The sequence below is a fragment of the Nerophis lumbriciformis genome, linkage group LG07 (genome assembly GCF_033978685.3).
Source record: "Nerophis lumbriciformis linkage group LG07, RoL_Nlum_v2.1, whole genome shotgun sequence".
In the NCBI taxonomy this organism is placed as follows: domain Eukaryota; kingdom Metazoa; phylum Chordata; class Actinopteri; order Syngnathiformes; family Syngnathidae; genus Nerophis; species Nerophis lumbriciformis.
The window spans coordinates 12,212,501-12,229,757 of record NC_084554.2 but is presented as its reverse complement, the minus strand read 5'-3'; the positions used below and the strand labels follow the sequence as shown (position 1 = coordinate 12,229,757).

At 40.7% G+C, this 17,257-nt stretch overlaps 1 protein-coding gene across 2 annotated transcripts in view; it reads right to left on the bottom strand.

Annotated features, from left to right (window-relative positions):
* rbm33a (RNA binding motif protein 33a) overlaps positions 1-17,257 on the bottom strand; it is a 64,352-nt gene that overhangs the window by 17,169 nt on the left and 29,926 nt on the right. For both annotated transcript variants that reach the window (XM_061965812.1, XM_061965811.1), the window contains exons 9-15: positions 15,479-15,827; positions 13,157-13,218; positions 8,663-8,792; positions 6,530-6,882; positions 5,856-6,110; positions 4,801-5,097; positions 3,798-4,523 (exon numbers count right to left, since the gene is read on the bottom strand). In XM_061965812.1, coding sequence (XP_061821796.1) covers positions 3,798-4,523; positions 4,801-5,097; positions 5,856-6,110; positions 6,530-6,882; positions 8,663-8,792; positions 13,157-13,218; positions 15,479-15,827 — 2,172 coding nt within the window. The remainder of the gene's footprint in view (positions 1-3,797; positions 4,524-4,800; positions 5,098-5,855; positions 6,111-6,529; positions 6,883-8,662; positions 8,793-13,156; positions 13,219-15,478; positions 15,828-17,257) is intronic.

The window sequence follows — 17,257 nt, the reverse complement described above, 5'->3', positions numbered from 1 at the left end:
CATAATTTTAAAGGTGCTCAGCTGTTTGCAACTTGCTCTCAGTTACATTTTTCAAACAAAAGTTTTAACAAATACATCACCAGCTAGCTTGTGTTCCCAATTGTAGTTATATCATTACGTGATAAAAACCATAAGTGGGTGGGATATACTGCCTTAAAATACTTTGGAAAGTTAGCACCCCATAGGCGTCTACGTCCAGGTAGAAAACAGCTCATTTACTGGGGACTAGAGATGTCCGATAGTATCGGCCGATAAATCCTTTAAAATGTAATATCGGAATTTATCGGTATCGGTTTCAAAAAGTAAAATTTATGACTTTTTAAAATGCCGCTGTACGGAGTGGTACACGGACGTAAGGAGAAGTACAGAGCGCCAATAAACCTTAAAGGCACTGCCTTTGCGTGCCGGCCCGATCACATATTATCTACGGCTTTTCACACACACAAGTGAATGCAAGGCATACTTGATCAACAGCCATACAGGTCACACTGAGGGTGGCCGTATAAACAACTTTAACACTGCTACAAATATGCGCCACACTGTGAACCCACACTAAACAAGAATGACAAACACATTTCGGGAGAACATCCGCACAGTAACACAACAGAACAAATACTCAGAACCCCTTGCAGCACTAACTCTTCCGGGACGCTACAATATACACCCCCCCTAACTTAATTGAGGGTTGCAATCGGCCTCATATCACTGTGTTTATACGTATGAGTGCACAAGTGTGTTATTGTGTACGTTGTTTGTACTCTCAGTCCCTTAGCTGACAAGCTAGAAAATAATAGAATATCTCTATACACGGTGCAGAGGCGTTCCCCTAAATTAACAAAAATAACCTCTGTCGTGACAAATAACCTATGTATTAGTATCCTAGGTAACATTATCACTAGAGGACAACGCTCAACATGTTACATACAAAATGAGAGCAAGCTAGGAGCAGGCATGCTAATAGCTACGCAAGCTGCTAAGATAGCTTAAAGGGGAACATTATCACCAGACCAAAGTAAGCGTCAATACATACCTTGATGTTGCAGAAAAAAGACCTTTTTTTTTTTTAACTGATTTCCGAACTCTAAATGGGTGAATTTTGGCGAATTAAACGCCTTTCTATTATTTGCTCTCGGAGCGTTGTGACGTCACATCGGGAAGCAATCCGCCATTTTCTCAAACACCGAGTCAAATCAGCTCTGTTATTTTCCGTTTTTTCGACTGTTTTCCGTACCTTGGAGACATCATGCCTCGTCGGTGTGTTGTCGGAGGGTGTAACAACACGAACAGGGACGGATTCAAGTTGTACCAGTGGCCCAAAGATGCGAAAGTGGCAAGAAATTGGACGTTTGTTCCGCACACTTTACCGACGAAAGCTATGCTACGACAGAGATGGCAAGAATGTGTGGATATCCTGCGACACTCAAAGCAGATGCATTTCCAACGATAAAGTCAAAGAAATCTGCCGCCAGACCCCCATTGATTCTGCCGGAGTGTGTGAGCAATTCAGGCACAAAGGACCTCGGTAGCACGGCAAGCAATGGCGGCAGTTTGTTCCCGCAGACGAGCGAGCTAAACCCCCTGGATGTCTTGGCTCACACCGTCCCTTATGCCACCGAAGATGATCAAGAGAAGAATATCGACCCTTGCTTCCCTGGCCTGCTGACATCAACTCCAAAACTGGACAGATCAGCTTTCAGGAAAAGAGAGCGGATGAGGGTATGTCTACAGAATATATTAATTGATGAAAATTGGGCTGTCTGCACTCTCAAAGTGCATGTTGTTGCCAAATGTATTTCATATGCTGTAAACCTAGTTCATAGTTGTTAGTTTCCTTTAATGCCAAACAAACACATACCAATCGTTGGTTAGAAGGCGATCGCCGAATTCGTCCTCGCTTTTTCCCGTGTCGCTAGCTGTCGTGTCGTTTTCGTCGGTTTCGCTTGCATACGGTTCAAACCGATATGGCTCAATAGCTTCAGTTTCTTCTTCAATTTCGTTTTCGCTACCTGCCTCCACACTACAACCATCCGTTTCAATACATGCGTAATCTGTTGAATCGCTTAAGCCGCTGAAATCCGAGTCTGAATCCGAGCTAATGTCGCTATAGCTTGCTGTTCTATGCGCCATGTTTGTTTGTGTTGGCATCACTATGTGACGTCACAGGAAAATGGACGGGTGTTTATAGCGATGGTTAAAATCAGGCACTTTGAAGCTTTTTTTTAGGGATATTGCGTGATGGGTAAAATTTTGAAAAAAACTTCGAAAAATAAAATAAGCCACTGGGAACTGATTTTTAATGGTTTTAACCCTTCTGAAATTGTGATAATGTTCCCCTTTAGCTTAAACCTACATAAAAAAATAAGTGCTTAGTAAACTTTAAATGAGACCTATGATGAATTAGGTATTTTCTGACAAATAAATGTTGTTACAATGTTGGATACTCATGTTAAACAATGCCAAAGTGTGAAATCAAAAGGTTCATACATTTGGCCGTGAGCTTGCACAGAGTTTTGAATGCCTCTATTAGCAAGGTTTAGTATGTTTTTTTAAACAAAGGGGAATCTGTGGCATCGCCGATTGACAGATGTACATCCGTGGTCACTCTTGAACACATTGTGTCGGCAAGTCTCCTCCCTCACTGCTGAGTCGACGAGCTGAAACTGCTGCCGTTGAAATTAATGTATTTTCCTTCTCATTTCATGTCTATAAAAGAAATACTATAAAATTAATACTACCATCTAGGGAAAATTAACAAGGACATTAATAAGAGTCTTTGTGTCAGCATTGTCGGGGTCAGAAGATGACACATATAGTGAGAGCAGATCGATTCATAAATTGGTGGTGTCGATAGTACCAAGGCTAGTATCAGTGTATGACTGTTACAAGAGTGATTAGATCAATATTTTTATTTTATCAAAATCTTTTGTTGTTTTTTTTGTTCATGTTTACAAACTTTGGGAATGATGATTCAGGAGAACTGAGGGCAAAAACCAGAGGATTTCAATGAGTAGTAGTAGATAGTAGTTTCTGCTTTTGTTTAGTGTACTTTTGACTTTGTTTTTGGTCAAACAATTGGATGGAATTAAAAGATAAAGGAACTAGTTTAAATATTATGTTGATATTGTTTGACTGTCAATTGCACTCACAGTAAATACATTGAACAATTTACATTTATATGTGATTGGTATTGGGCGATCTCACTCATGGATGATCTGTATCGCAATTGGCAGCCCTACACCTGATTGGAACATCCCTAACATTTATTAGAAAATGATTAAGCTTGGACTTAAAATACTGGTCACATTTTTCCAAAGATGTATTGCACCAATAAATTAAGGATTGTTGCATTCAATTAATAAATTAATTGTTTTGATTTAAACATAAAAAACTCTGATTAAGCTTGTAATGCAGTTATATAACGAGGTTAGAAAAATTAATTTTTTTTGTTAATACTAATTTAAGGGTCAAAGCTTTAGGAGTCATTTTTATTTATTAGGATTTTTTGACAACTGATAAAAGATATTGGTGTATTATTGGGATGTTTGGAATTCTGGGGTGTTAAAAGGAACAAAAGTACAGTGTCACAAAACTATGAAATGTGGATTTGTAAACAGTTCCACCTCTACTTCATTATTATGCTGCAGGCTGAAGTGAGTACAACAAATTATGATTTAATTAATTAGCATTAATTAATTTATTAGCAATCTAGCAAATAACTATAAAGGCTTTTGCTGAGGTTACGGCCCAAATAAACGTCACACTTAAAAATAAAATGAAAAAAGAAAACATTTGCTCACCCCGCCTGAAAGTTTGACCACTCTGACTTTTTGCGGCACCTGCTGGCCTTCACTGTCAGCAAGCTTGGCCCGCTGCATTACAGTTCTTTTAGCCCCGGGTTTAAGTCCTTGAGCCTGGGGCTGACCAGGCCCCAATGGGGGAGTCAGAAGTATACTCTGAAGGGGGACCTGAGCAAACTGGTTAGGAATGCCTGGTTTGTTTGCATTCTGCAGTCCAACTGGCTTTCTCTGCTGCTGCTGCTGTAGGATTTGTGGGGGCTGTCTCCACTGCTGGTCTGGACATAGGTTGGGAGTCTGTGGTTGCTGGTTATTTCCCTTTAGCATTTGCAAGCGTGACTTGACATCGGGACGATGCGTTAGCATAGGAGCCGCACCATTGGGGTTGCTATGATTAAGATTATTTCGTTGATTTAATGATTGCTGTGTATTTGGTCTCTGCTGTTGCAGCTGTCTTTGTTCCTGGGGCTGCTGTGGTTGTGTTAGCGGTACCGCTGGGTGCTGTATTAAGGGGGGCGCTGGTTGGTTTTGTTGAGATGGTAGAATCTGCGAAGGAGCCAGGCTTTGGGTTAGCGTTTGGGTGTTGATCCGGTCCAGGAGCTCCTTCTTCCTGACGCCGGCTTGCATCTGCCGTCTCAACTCTTTCTTTTTTAGGATCTCCTCCCTGAGGCGTTTCTGCTCCTCGATCTTCATACGGTACAGCCGGGTCTCCTCATCCTCATCCGGGTCCTGGGGTACAAAAAAAAAACAGATAAAAGGTGTAGAAATTACCAATGGACTCCAGTCACTAGGGGGGCATGACATTGAGAGTTTGAATGCCAGACAAAGTATTGATCTGGTCTTTGCAAAGAAAAGAAGTAGGTTTTTGAATAAATGTGTCGCTCTCGTGCACACAAATTTGTTTGACTGATTCTACAACTATTGGATGGAACGTGTATTTTTCTTGCATTGAAGGGCAGAGGAAGTCAGAAGGGGGGGGAATACGCTGTGAGTAAAGAAAGCTGACCTGTGGTGCTGTGCTGCTTGGGACTTCTTTGCAAACCACAGTCCTGCCTATGGCCCCAGGCTGTGAGGGAGTCTTGGCAATGACCTGGCCTCTTCCTCTGCCATTGCCAGGCACGGTGTGAGCATGTTGCATGGGACGCACCCCCTGTGTTGCCTTGGCAACAGGCCTGACGTTAGTGGCAAGGGAGCCGGTGGGGCGGGAGCTGTTCATGTTTGTGTTGCCAGGTGCTACAGGGAGCTCCCGTAGGTTGCTGTTGCGCTGAGGATGCATTTGCATTTGCTTGGAAACAGGTTTGTTCTGTAGAAAGGGTGGGGGAAAAAGTTCAGTATTTTGGTTATTTTATTAAATAATCCTGTTGTTACTAGAGATGTCTGATAATATCGGTTGATAAATGCTTCCAAATGTAATATCGCAAATTATCGGTATCGTTTTTTTTTTATTATCGGTATCGTTTATTTTAATTTATTTTTTATTTTTATTAAAACAACATAAAAAACACAAGATACACTTACAATTAGTGCACCAAAAAAACTCCCTCCCCCATTTACACTCATTCACACAAAAGGGTTGTTTCTTTCTGTTATTAATATTCTGGTTCCTACATTATATATCAATATAGATCAATACAGTCTGCAAGGGATACAGTCCGTAAGCACACATGATTGTGCGTGCTGCTGGTCCACTAATAGTACTAACCTTTAACAGTTAATTTTACTCATTTTCATTAATTACTAGTTTCTATGTAACTGTTTTTATATTGTTTTACTTTCTTTTTTATTCAAGAAAATGTTTGTAATTTATTTATCTTATTTGATTTTATTAATATTTTAAAAAAGGACCTTATCTTTACCATACCTGGTTGTCCAAATTAGGCATAATAATGTGTTAATTCCACGGCTGTATACATCTGTATCGGTTGATATCGTTATCGGTAATTAAAGAGTTGGACAATATCGGAATATCGGCAAAAAGCCATTATCGGACATCCCTAGTTGTTACTGTAGAGCTATGATTCAGAGTTGATGGTCAATTAATGAGATCTGAGAGCATCTCACCATTCTTTGTCTATTGGACATGTTGCGCTGTTGGAGATTTTGAAGGCGGGGACTCCCCTGTCTCGGACTGCCATGCTGCGCATGAAAGAGATTCTGTCCATGATGCAGCAATTGGGGAGGCTCGTTGAGATTTAGCTGTTGTGGCGGCTGCTGGTGTAGTAGCTCCTGCCTATGATGCTGTTGGTGGATGGGCTGATGTGTGGGCAGGGGGTCCTGATGGGGAGGCTGAGGGAGCGGGGGTCTGTGGATCAAGCCCTGAAATGCAGTATAATCTTTTTTAAAGCAGTGAAAGGGGGTTACACATTTCTTTCATCGCTACTGTGCACCTGTCTGTGTAAAATCACTAGAGGGCGCTCTTGTCTTCAGCTCACCACAAAACATGGGACTGCAAATTGGCAAGAGTCTTTCGCTATGCCTCACTAGCACTGAATATCATTACTGGAGTTGTTTATTCATGCAACCAGTACCCTGGTATAGCAATCACTGTTGCCTTCACTTACATAAACAGGAGCAAAATCAATAAACATTACAAATCCACTGAACACCAAATTGTTCAACTGTTTTACTAGAAATGGAGCAGGAAATATTGGAAGAATGATGCATACAGTTGTCAAGATAACTCCTAGCATAGCAGACACGAACAAAGACTAAAAAGCAATTACACTCCGTTGTACCTGCATCCCAAACTGGGCCTGTGGTGGGGGGAAAATGTTCCCCTGCTGGGTGAAGGGTTGACGAGGGCTCATGAAGGGCCTGGGCTGGTTGGGAGGAGGTCCTTGTTGATTCAAGGCGACCATCCCCTGGTGACCTTGGGGAGAAGGTAGGCCCGGTCTTAGCGGTTCCCTCGGAAACAGTCCTGGTGGGCCCTGGCCCGGCTGGCCAAATGCAGGACCTGGTGGGCCGAAGCTTATGTGTCCCTGACCGGGTATGTGCTGCTGCTGCTGATGCAGATTGGTGTTCATCAGCGGGTTGGGGCCCAGGTGATCAAACATGTGCTGCCCCGGAAAGCATGCTGGATCGGTGTGTTCTGGAGCCGCATGACAAGGAAAAAAACAACAACACAGGGATGTCAGTTTTTAACCTTCAGTAACTCCCTGCAGGTATATGTCTGTGTGAGGGCAAAAATAAAAAAGCTGGAAACAGAATAAAGTTGATGGTTAACAACCACTGCATTCTGTTCTGCATAAAAAATATTACATATATTCATTTCCACAACTCATTCAAATTAATATATTTACACAATTTAACCATTTTTATTTACAATGAGTGAATCTCATGTGAAGCGAATGGAGGAGCCCCACAAAGCAGATGTAATGTGTACAATATAAAGGACCTCTAATAATTCACAATCTCACACTAATTCAACCAATCCCAATTTTGTCCAATGCCCGCAACTTTCCCGCCAAATCAAAACTTGTTTATTTTTTGTGTAGACAAAGCAGGACCATAGACAATAGATCAACTCTTTATTGCTCAAACGGCACAATTGTTCCTTTTCACGTAGCGCAGACCTACTTCCTGTTCCCGACTACAGTGCGAAGCCTGCGTGGTAATGTCGTATATAAACATTTAGCAAGTCTCACGGTCTTCACTTCCTAGTTTACCGGTACATGTATTTATACAGCACAGGCCAAAAGTTTGGATGCACCTTCTCCTCATTCAATGTGTTTTCTTTATTTTCATGACTATTTACATTGTAGATTGTCACTGAAGGCATCAAAACTATGAATGTACTTAACAAAAAAAAAAAGGTGAAATAACTGAAAACATGTATTATATTCGAGTTCCTTCAAAATAGCCACCCTTAGCTCTGATTACTGCTTTGCACACTCTTGGCATTCTCTCAATGAGCTTCAAGCACACTAGTGAAGTGAAAACCATTTCAGGTGACTACCTCTTGAAGCTCATCAAGTGAATGCCAAGCGTGTGCAAAGCAGTAATCAGAGCAAAGAGTGGCTATTTTGAAGAAACTCGAATATAATACATGTTTTCAGTTATTTCACCTTTTTTTTGTTAAGTACATAACTCCACAGTTGTTCATTCATAGTTTTGATGCCTTCAGTGACAATCTACAATGTAAATAGTCATGAAAATAAAGAAAACGCATTGAATGAGAAGGCGTGTCCAAACGTTTGCCCTTTACTGTATATTTAACATTTTTTATCCAGGCTAAAACAATTGAAAACAGATTATCATTTGCAATGCTAGCAGAGAAGCAGCATTTACATGAGAGATGTTGAAGGGTAATGATAATCTCTCATTGTCTCTTATTTACCAACAAAAATGGGCGCTATAGATCGTTCTCAACAGTTCACAAATGCTCTTAACGTGTCGGAGTAAATGTGTTTAAACCTAAATAAATGTTTAAGACACGTTACAATTGTAGAACATACACATAGAATGTGTGCAACTTGTGGACGACAGAGCAGACAGCGGAAAAAAGGAAGCCTTTGGTGGTGTTTCTTTCTATTATTACAAGTAACCATTACTGCTACTAGTTATGATTAATTAAAACACTACAGTGATTTGACAATGAGCTCCGAGGATGTGTTTTTATTGCAATCTCGTATCTACTTCAAAGTCTGTGGGCTATAAAACATCAAAAATGCATTTGTCTCCCAATGTTTGTTGAATTCCTGAGCTTTTTGAGGTTAAGGTTTCAAGGAACACTTAAAACGTTGATAACAAATCCATAAAATCGCCAGATGATTCAAAGTTAATGAAAATAAAAAAAAAGCCCCGTCACATTTCAAAAAGAGTACCAAATCGTTGAGGGACTGAAAGACGGGAGAGTATTGTGACCTCACCTCCAATAAAGAGGGGCTCTCTGTCCTGAGGGCCTTGATGAGGCTGATTCCTGAAGGGCTCCATGAGATGAGGCGGGCGCTGAGTCTGACCAAAATTATTTGGCATGTGCTGATGGAAGTCCCCCGGTCCCTTAGAAAGGAACACATTCAGGACCATATAACAAACTGGATAATCACAAAGAAAATGAGCTAATGCAAAATACATAATAGAACATTAGTATGGATGCTAATATTCATGACTGCAATCAGTGTGAACTTGAGAGCTAATCAATATTAATAATAGTTGGGCTTTGCAGATAAACCTTCTGAAAGTCGAGGCTAATGTGGCAAGAGGCTTTCAGGAGGGTATCAGTGCCCTCATCATTGTTTCAAACTTATTGTATGTTCAGCATCTATCTTCCTTTGAAAAAATGGAGAATAACCTTTTAATCCCTCATTGGTATTCAATTACCTCTCATAACTGTCTTCATTGTTCTTTTAAAAATGTAATCTGTTGAAAAATGTACCTGCTACTCAACATGTGGCACGACCACAAACGGGATGCTTGCCTCCTCCAGGCCTATTGTAAATTACTTAAGATGCTATCGAGGCTTAATCCACCTTTATTCCACCACCGCATGGCCGTGTTTAGGGAGGCGTTAGAAAGCTCAGAGGCACCACGAGTCCCCAAAACTTGCTTAACAGAAAGTTAATCAAAGGGGCTTAAGAAAAACAGGGGGATCACTCTGGGAGAGCTGTCAAAGTATTTGAAAAGGTCAGGCAGTCAGGTTTTCACAATGCAGCAGCTCACTAATAGCACGGCTCATCCTCTCCATTCTAATCCTTCACAAACAGGCTATTGGCTGTTCAATCCGCCTGTGATACTAAGGGATAACCAAGACTACCGGTAATCATAATCAGAGATTTAACGTATGCAATGGAGATTTGTAAATTTGGTTTGAACACTATTCTGACTCCTTTCACAGACACAAATTGTCTGTGAAATGATTAAAAAGTACATGTTGGCATAGTTCAATAATTTTTAAAGATATTCCACTTTGGGGAAATGTAATGATAGCAGAGGAAAAATTTCAAATTCAGTGCAATATAATTAATTGTGGAGTCTATGACACCCATTCCTTAATTTAGGCCTTTAACAATTGTCTGTGATTATAAATGGTGTCCTTGGCAGCCACAGAAGAAATGCGATTGGCAGCCGGAAAATTTCAATGGTGTGCTCTTCATCAAACCAGTTTCTGTAAACCATGGCAACGCTACCAACAATGCCAGATTAGAAAGTGAGAACAGCTTCAATACTACACAAACACAGAGCAGTGGGGAAATGCAAAAGAATGAGGTGGTTGGACAGGAAGTAAATAATAAAGCAGCATACATATTGACTAATATAGGCTTGAGTGTAAAATTGTCTCCTAGTGCTGTGCGATATGAACACAAATATGTATCCCGATAATTTTTATCACTCCATATAGTATTTTTTCTAAAAATTATACATACACCGACAGAAATTGGCATTCAATTTGGACTATCTATTCTCCTCGTATTTATAGAACACATGTTATACAGAAAAAGAACATGACCATTAAAAACAATAAAAAGTATCGTTAGTGCCAACAATTCTTTTTCCACAGTGTAGACTTAGGTGATGTCTACACATATGAATTTAGAGATGGAATACGTAATTTCTCATTGTCTGTGGGACTGCTTGTCATAGACCAGGCCAGGGGCTTCCAAAGTGCGGCCCGGGTGCCATTTACGGCCTTGGAGCTTATTTTTTATTGCCCTGCAACACATTTAACAGTAAAAAAACAACATGTTTCGGATCACAACATTACAGAAAAAACTAAGAAAAAAACGGAACAAGCCCAAATACCCCATAAAATGGGACTTGACAACCAAAATGGTCGACAACCTGTGGTTCTTACTGTTTATGCTTTTTGACGATTTCTGTGCGTCCTGTCGTGATGAACATTTGTACAAATTTCTTGCAAGACTATAGTAAGCCTTCAAAGGGGCTTTAGCTGGCGGAATAATAATATTAGCTAATAAGATCCCAATGGGGTTAAATCAGATATTACACTCATTTTATTTGATACCTAACAAAATGCTAAGATGTGGATGTTTTGTAGTTGTTTTTGCACATTTGTTTATTATTTTTATTATTATTATTTTTAATGTACAAAATGTATCCAAGGGGTCCCTCCTAAGCATCCTTCAATGGTGCTGTATTTGGCCCTGCTGGAAAGTTTGGAAGAAGAAAACCCTTTGGACAACGAATCTGTTAGGTTCGTTTGGTGTGTCACTGTGTTTTTTGTTGTTGTAATTTTGGTATTTTGTTGCATTTTAATACCGTCTCTTTACTGTTTGTTCTTCATACCGTGCTTGTCAAGTTGTAGAAATAACGACTCGTTGGCGGCATGTGTAGCCTAGACTTTTTAAATCCAAACAAAGGAGTTCCCTTTTACTCTTTTTGGCACCAATTCCTCTTTGGGTTTTGTTGGTTTAGCTTCCATTGTGCTCTACCTCTGTGCACCCCTGCTCCCGACGACTCTTGCCATAAAATTATTTTAAGTGATAAAAAATGCTAACACAAAGCAGCAGAGTTGCTCCCATTTCATTAGCTGTAACCCATATGTAAAATTACAATAGAAACAATCAGGAATTAAATCATATGACAGACCTTTATATTTCATACAACTGTATATATTGCTTGGATTTTACCGACGTCACGTCCGGCTCACGTCTTGTCCATTAAATACACGTGGTGGTCAAGCTCCCTCAGTTCTTAATGGGTTCCAGATGCCATTTTCGAAGAAAAAATGCCCTATGCTTGTGTTGTTTTCACTTGTTTTTCGTTCAAATCGCGAAAAGGATAAACGTTTCTTTAGAGTTCCTGGAGATGTCATTAAAAAGGGCGGAAGAGTGCAAGATTTTATGAAACAAAGAGGAGAAAAGCATGCAGCTAAAACTCCAGTCCAAGGGAGCAAAGTCGAAGAATGCATGAATTTGCATTGATCACTTCGTTAAAGGTTTGTTTGATATACTTTTAACATTTATTAATTCCCATTTAAGTATTATGTTGATATTATTTGTATTAAACACGTTTGCTAAAAGTGTTTCGAAAAGCACCATCTCGGCGGGTATAAAAGAAAGCAAATGTGAGCAAAACCTAAAAGAGTGGAGTTTTTACCAAAGGCAGCAATCACAAATAAATCTTTCAGCACATACACAATGTTGACATCTATGGTTATATTTTGATGAAGACGTGGAAAAACACTACTCGTAAAAGGCGCGTGCAACAGCAACAAACATGGCAGTAGACGCAAAGTTAAATCATGAAATGCAACCTTATCCGAGCAAAAACGATGCATATTAATCCGAGAAGTCTTGATACCAATTTCCATGACCCAGCCACACACAAAGAAGTTGTAGACCTCCGTGCTTTTCCATCTGTTTTGTCGTGTAGAAAGATGTCTGGAGAACAATAGTTCCATATGTCTGGGAAGGCGACCGACATATAATTCTTGGGATCACTCCACAAACCTTTTTTTTAAAATAAAGTATAGACTTAGACTTAGACAAACTTTAATGATCTACAAGGGAAATTGTTCAACACAGTAGCTCAGTTACAATGGTGGAAGTTCAGGTATAGGGATAGATACTATAGCATAGATTGCATTTTTGCAGCAAGACTTTAGCCTCTTTTGTACTCCGATAGTTCGCACCCCGCTTGCTGTACAACAGCCATCTTGGCTGGGTTGACCACCACTGGTTTTCACTTCCGGGAAGAAGTCAGGTGTCGGAATACAAACAATAGCAATATCGCACAGCACCCTTCTAATAAAATGCCATTTCAAAAGTGACTTGGAGTAACAACAAGCGTGACTTCATTCCTGGAAATCGTTCTTTCACAACTCGAGGGCAATATTTTTCCTCCTAGAAAAATAAACACTTTAACAGCATTTCTGTCATCCTTTGGTTGGATCATTTGATAGTGATATAAAGAGACTTTGGAAATGAAAGACTTAAGATTCCCTTTCTCTGGAGTCAATTTCCGCTTTGGAATACATGGTGCAAAATGGCGCGAGGCCAATCCTCATCTCCATGAAAATACCAGCATGTTTCATTAACTCAACTACCACTCAAAACAGTCTCCACGCCTTTTGGGACACGCACACTTCTGGACGGGAAATTGCAACTGGTAGTGTAACCGGACTTCACAATTCCATTATGTGTTGGAATGAGCCCCAGCCCATCCATGACCAGTTGCTAACCGCAGCCGCGACCGTCTAAAGCCTCTATCGCGCCTCTCCAGTTGTGCAGCGCAGCTCGTATCAGTGCTTACAAATTGGCTTGAACAGTGTTTGGGCCGCGGCGGGCGGTCTAATTGCTTTAATGATACTTGCTTTTCACACAAGAAAGGTCGCTAGCCACTAGTGTGTAGTCGGAGGAGTGAGTGTGAGGCAAACTGAAGGCAGAGGAGGAGCTGCTACTCACCGGGAACCTTTGAGGGCCCACAGCAGGTCTAGGCTGGCTCGGAGCAGGAGGCATCAAGGGCACTGCAATGAAAGAGAGGTGGGGGAGGCAAAGAAGAGGGGGGTATAGCGGGGGATGGGGAGGAAAAATTAACATGAGGAGCAATAGGCAGGGAGAAGGTGGTACAAGGAGGGGAGCATTAGAAAATGCCATTTGAAAGCAATGCAAACCGTTAAAGACTATGTTCATGTAATATCAGCAGGGGTGGACTGGCCATCAGGAGTCAGGCAGATCAATAATGGACCTTGTTTATTTATTAATTGCTGCGCTTTGCCTTGGTAACAACAACACTAACTCTCCCCGGCCGGCCCGGGGACATGCTGCTGCAGACACAAGGTGACGATTGATTGGCCCAGTCAGTGGCTTGTCTGTCAAGACTACCAAGCCAAATGTCCTATATGAGAAGCTACAGAGGCCCAGGAATCCCGCCCACTCGTCCAATCATCTCTAATGATGATGGGCAGTCGATGAGAGGGGTTAGGATGGGGTGGTAAAAAGAGAAACAACAACACTAGAGTAGTACAGGGGGGGAAAAAACAGAAAATGGAGAATGCAAGAAAAAATGAAAAAGCGGTGTAAAGAAATTAAAAGATAAGAAAAACTCTAACGACAAAATAAAAAAAAAGTGATTTGCTCACAGCATGTAAAGGAACTGATACTGTGGTAAGCAGTAGGGGTGTCGGCAAAATTAGATTGACATCCAAATCGTAATTCTTATGTATTACGAGTCTATATCTATCCAAAATGTTTAATAATTACTTTCAAGCCATTTCTTCAAGCTTACTCAGTGTGTACTGTTTGTGAGCTAGCAGCCTGCGTAGTGTATTATTCCAGCAAAGTGTCCTGCTAATGTTAGTATGCATTGAAGGAGAAAGAAATACGGTCAGCCTTATATACATACATACATACATACCGTATTTTTCGGACAATAGGTTGCAGTTTTTTTCATAGTTTGGCCGGGGGTGCGACTTATACTCAGGGGCGACTTATGTGTGATATTATTAACACATTACCGTAAAATATCAAATAATATTATTTAGCTAATTCACGTAAGAGACTAGACGTATAAGATTTCATCGGATTTATCAATCAATCAATGTTTATTTATATAGCCCTAAATCACAAGTGTTTCATAGGGCTGCACAAGCCACAACGACATCCTCGGTACAAAGCCCACATAAGGGCAAGGAAAAACTCACCCCAGTGGGACGTCGATGCACAGTACAATCCATCAAACGGTGCGGCTTCATAGCTTACCAAAGTCGTACTAAAATATTTAGATTTTTGAGAACCGTGTGTAATGTTCTATATTTTCAATGGAACATATAAAATGCTGGTGTTGTTTACTTGAGTCATATTGCAGTCTACACATATCTCTTGTGTGTGACTGCCATTATATTGCAGTCTGCACGTATCTCTTATGTTTGACTGCCATCTACTGGTCACACTTATCATTTCACCATGTACTAAATAAAATAGCTTCGAGGTCGGTAAGCAAAACTAGAATTATTCTGTACATTAGGCACACCGGGTTATAAGGCGCCCTGTCGAGTTTTGAGGAAAAAAAACGGATTTTAGGTGCGCCTTATAGTCCAAAATATGCGGTAATCCTGGAACTGGCACCCTTTGTTACTAAAAGAGCATTGATTCTGAATTTGACATTTCGATTTGTCACCCCAAGAATTCGAATCAAATTCAATCGTTAGGTTAAGACTCACACTGCTAGAATGTCATCCATAGAAAATTAGACAACATTCAATCACAACTGAAGACAACTCCTCTTCACAGATTTAAAAAAGCCCCGATGTGCACACACGCAAGATCAATTTCAATCTCGGCCATGGACAGCAATAAAATGTTGATGTCAACAGTCGAAATAAAAATCTGAAGGATGAACCTATTAGTGGCAGACATTTACTTAGTATTCAGCCAGACGACAAAATGACATTCTAATTCAGACACCTTGTCAGAACAGTGGAAGGAAAAAATAGATTTAAATTGATAGGATCAACTATAAAAAAAACATGTGCTGATCCAGTTGGGTCCATTTACAATGCAAAATGATAGAGGGCCTGGGGCATCAGGTGGATATAATAAGGGGAGATTGGGTTGCTTGAGCTATAAATGTAGTCATATGTAATGAGGTGCTTCTTGCGGCACTATGGAAGGAAGAACAATTTATGATGATTTATCTTCCGGTAGCAATTCCACCTTTAAATGCACATTTTGACCCCAGATGAACATGATAAGCATTGTTAAGTTTTCCAGTGTACATTCACCAACCTGGCACAGACGATGGTGCTGAGCCTCTAAAGTGGGGGTTGATGTGGATGTTTTTGGGTTGTTGAGGTGGCTGCTGCTGCTGCTGCTGCTGCTGCTGCTGGTGGTTATGATGATGAGGGAAACTGGGTGGCGGGGAGCCTATCAGTCGTGAGGGTGGCTCCATCTGGGGCTGCATAGGTGGCGAGCGGTGAGTCATGTGTGGTGGGATAAGAGGTTGGAGGGGCTGCTGGCCATGTGGCCGTCCGTGCTCCTGAAAGGGGGAAGGTCCTCTTGGCCGGGAGGGGTGGTGGTGGTGCTGGGAGTACAGTGGCTGTTGATGGGGAAGAAGAAGGAGAGGCATCCGAGGGGACTGATGGTATGTGGAGAGGGATGGGGAAAAAAAACAACCACACAATTAGCCAAGCAAGAATATATACATTTGACATAAGTGCGTAATACCATGTGTTGACAAACCGTTCAAACAAATGACATCAAATCTTACTACTTTTTATCAGTTTACTAGCTTTAAGACTACGCTTCTTCCGGATGAGGTTACATAACACAACATTTGTAAACAAGCCAAGGCAGAAATTGTTTCGATATGGATTGTGTTCAACATTGGGGAGTACTCACTCCGTGATACAGCAATATTCTGCTGTATTACTGCTATTTCTATGACTTTGTGAAATATTGTCATATCTAGTTGGAGTCGCTACGATTGTTAATTTGTGCAAGGTTGCCACTGTCATTCAAACGGCTGTTTACAATTTGCTCGGTTACATTTTTGAAACCAAAAAATATAACATCTCTAGCTAGCTTACTTTAGCATTAGTGGTTTAAAATAACATACACATATACACACAAGTATAATATATATATATATATATATATATATATATATATATATATATATATATATATACATACATATATATATATATACATACATACATATATATATATATATATATATATATATATATATATATATATATATATATATATATATATACCGTATTTTCCGCACTATTAGCCGCACCTAAACACCACAAATTTACTCAAAAGCTGACAGTGCGGCTTTTAACCCGGTGCGCTTTATATATGGATTAATATTAAGATTCATTTTCATAAAGTTTCGGTCTCGCAACTACGGTAAACAGCCGCCATCTTTTTTCCCCGTAGAAGAGGAAGTGCTTCTTCTTCTACGCAAGCAACCGCCAAGGTAAGCACCCGCCCCCATAGAACAGGAAGCGCTTCTTCTTCTACTGTAAGCAACCACCCGCCCGCGTAGAAGAAGAAAAAGCGCGCGGATATTACCGTACGTTTCATTTCCTTTGTGTGTTTACATCTGTAAAGACCACAAAATGGCTCCTACTAAGCGACAGGGATCCGGTTCATGAAAAGACGCAATCTCTCCATCCGCACACGGATTACTATTTCACAGCAACTGCCTAAAGACTTTCAAGAAAAGCTGGCTACTTTCCGTGCATATTGTAAAAACAAGATAGCTGAAAAAAAGATCCGGCCAGAGAACATTATCAACATGGACGAGGTTCCACTGACTTTTGATATTCCTGTGAACCGCACTGTGGATACAACGGGAGCACGTACGGTGAATATTCGCACCACAGGGAATGAGAAGTCATCCTTCACTGTGGTTCTAGCTTGCCATGCTAATGGCCAGAAACTTCCACCCATGGTGATATTCAAAAGGAAGACCTTGCCAAAAGAGACCTTTCCAGCCGGCGTCATCATAAAAGCTAACTCGAAGGGATGGGTGAAGAAAAGATGAGCGAGTGG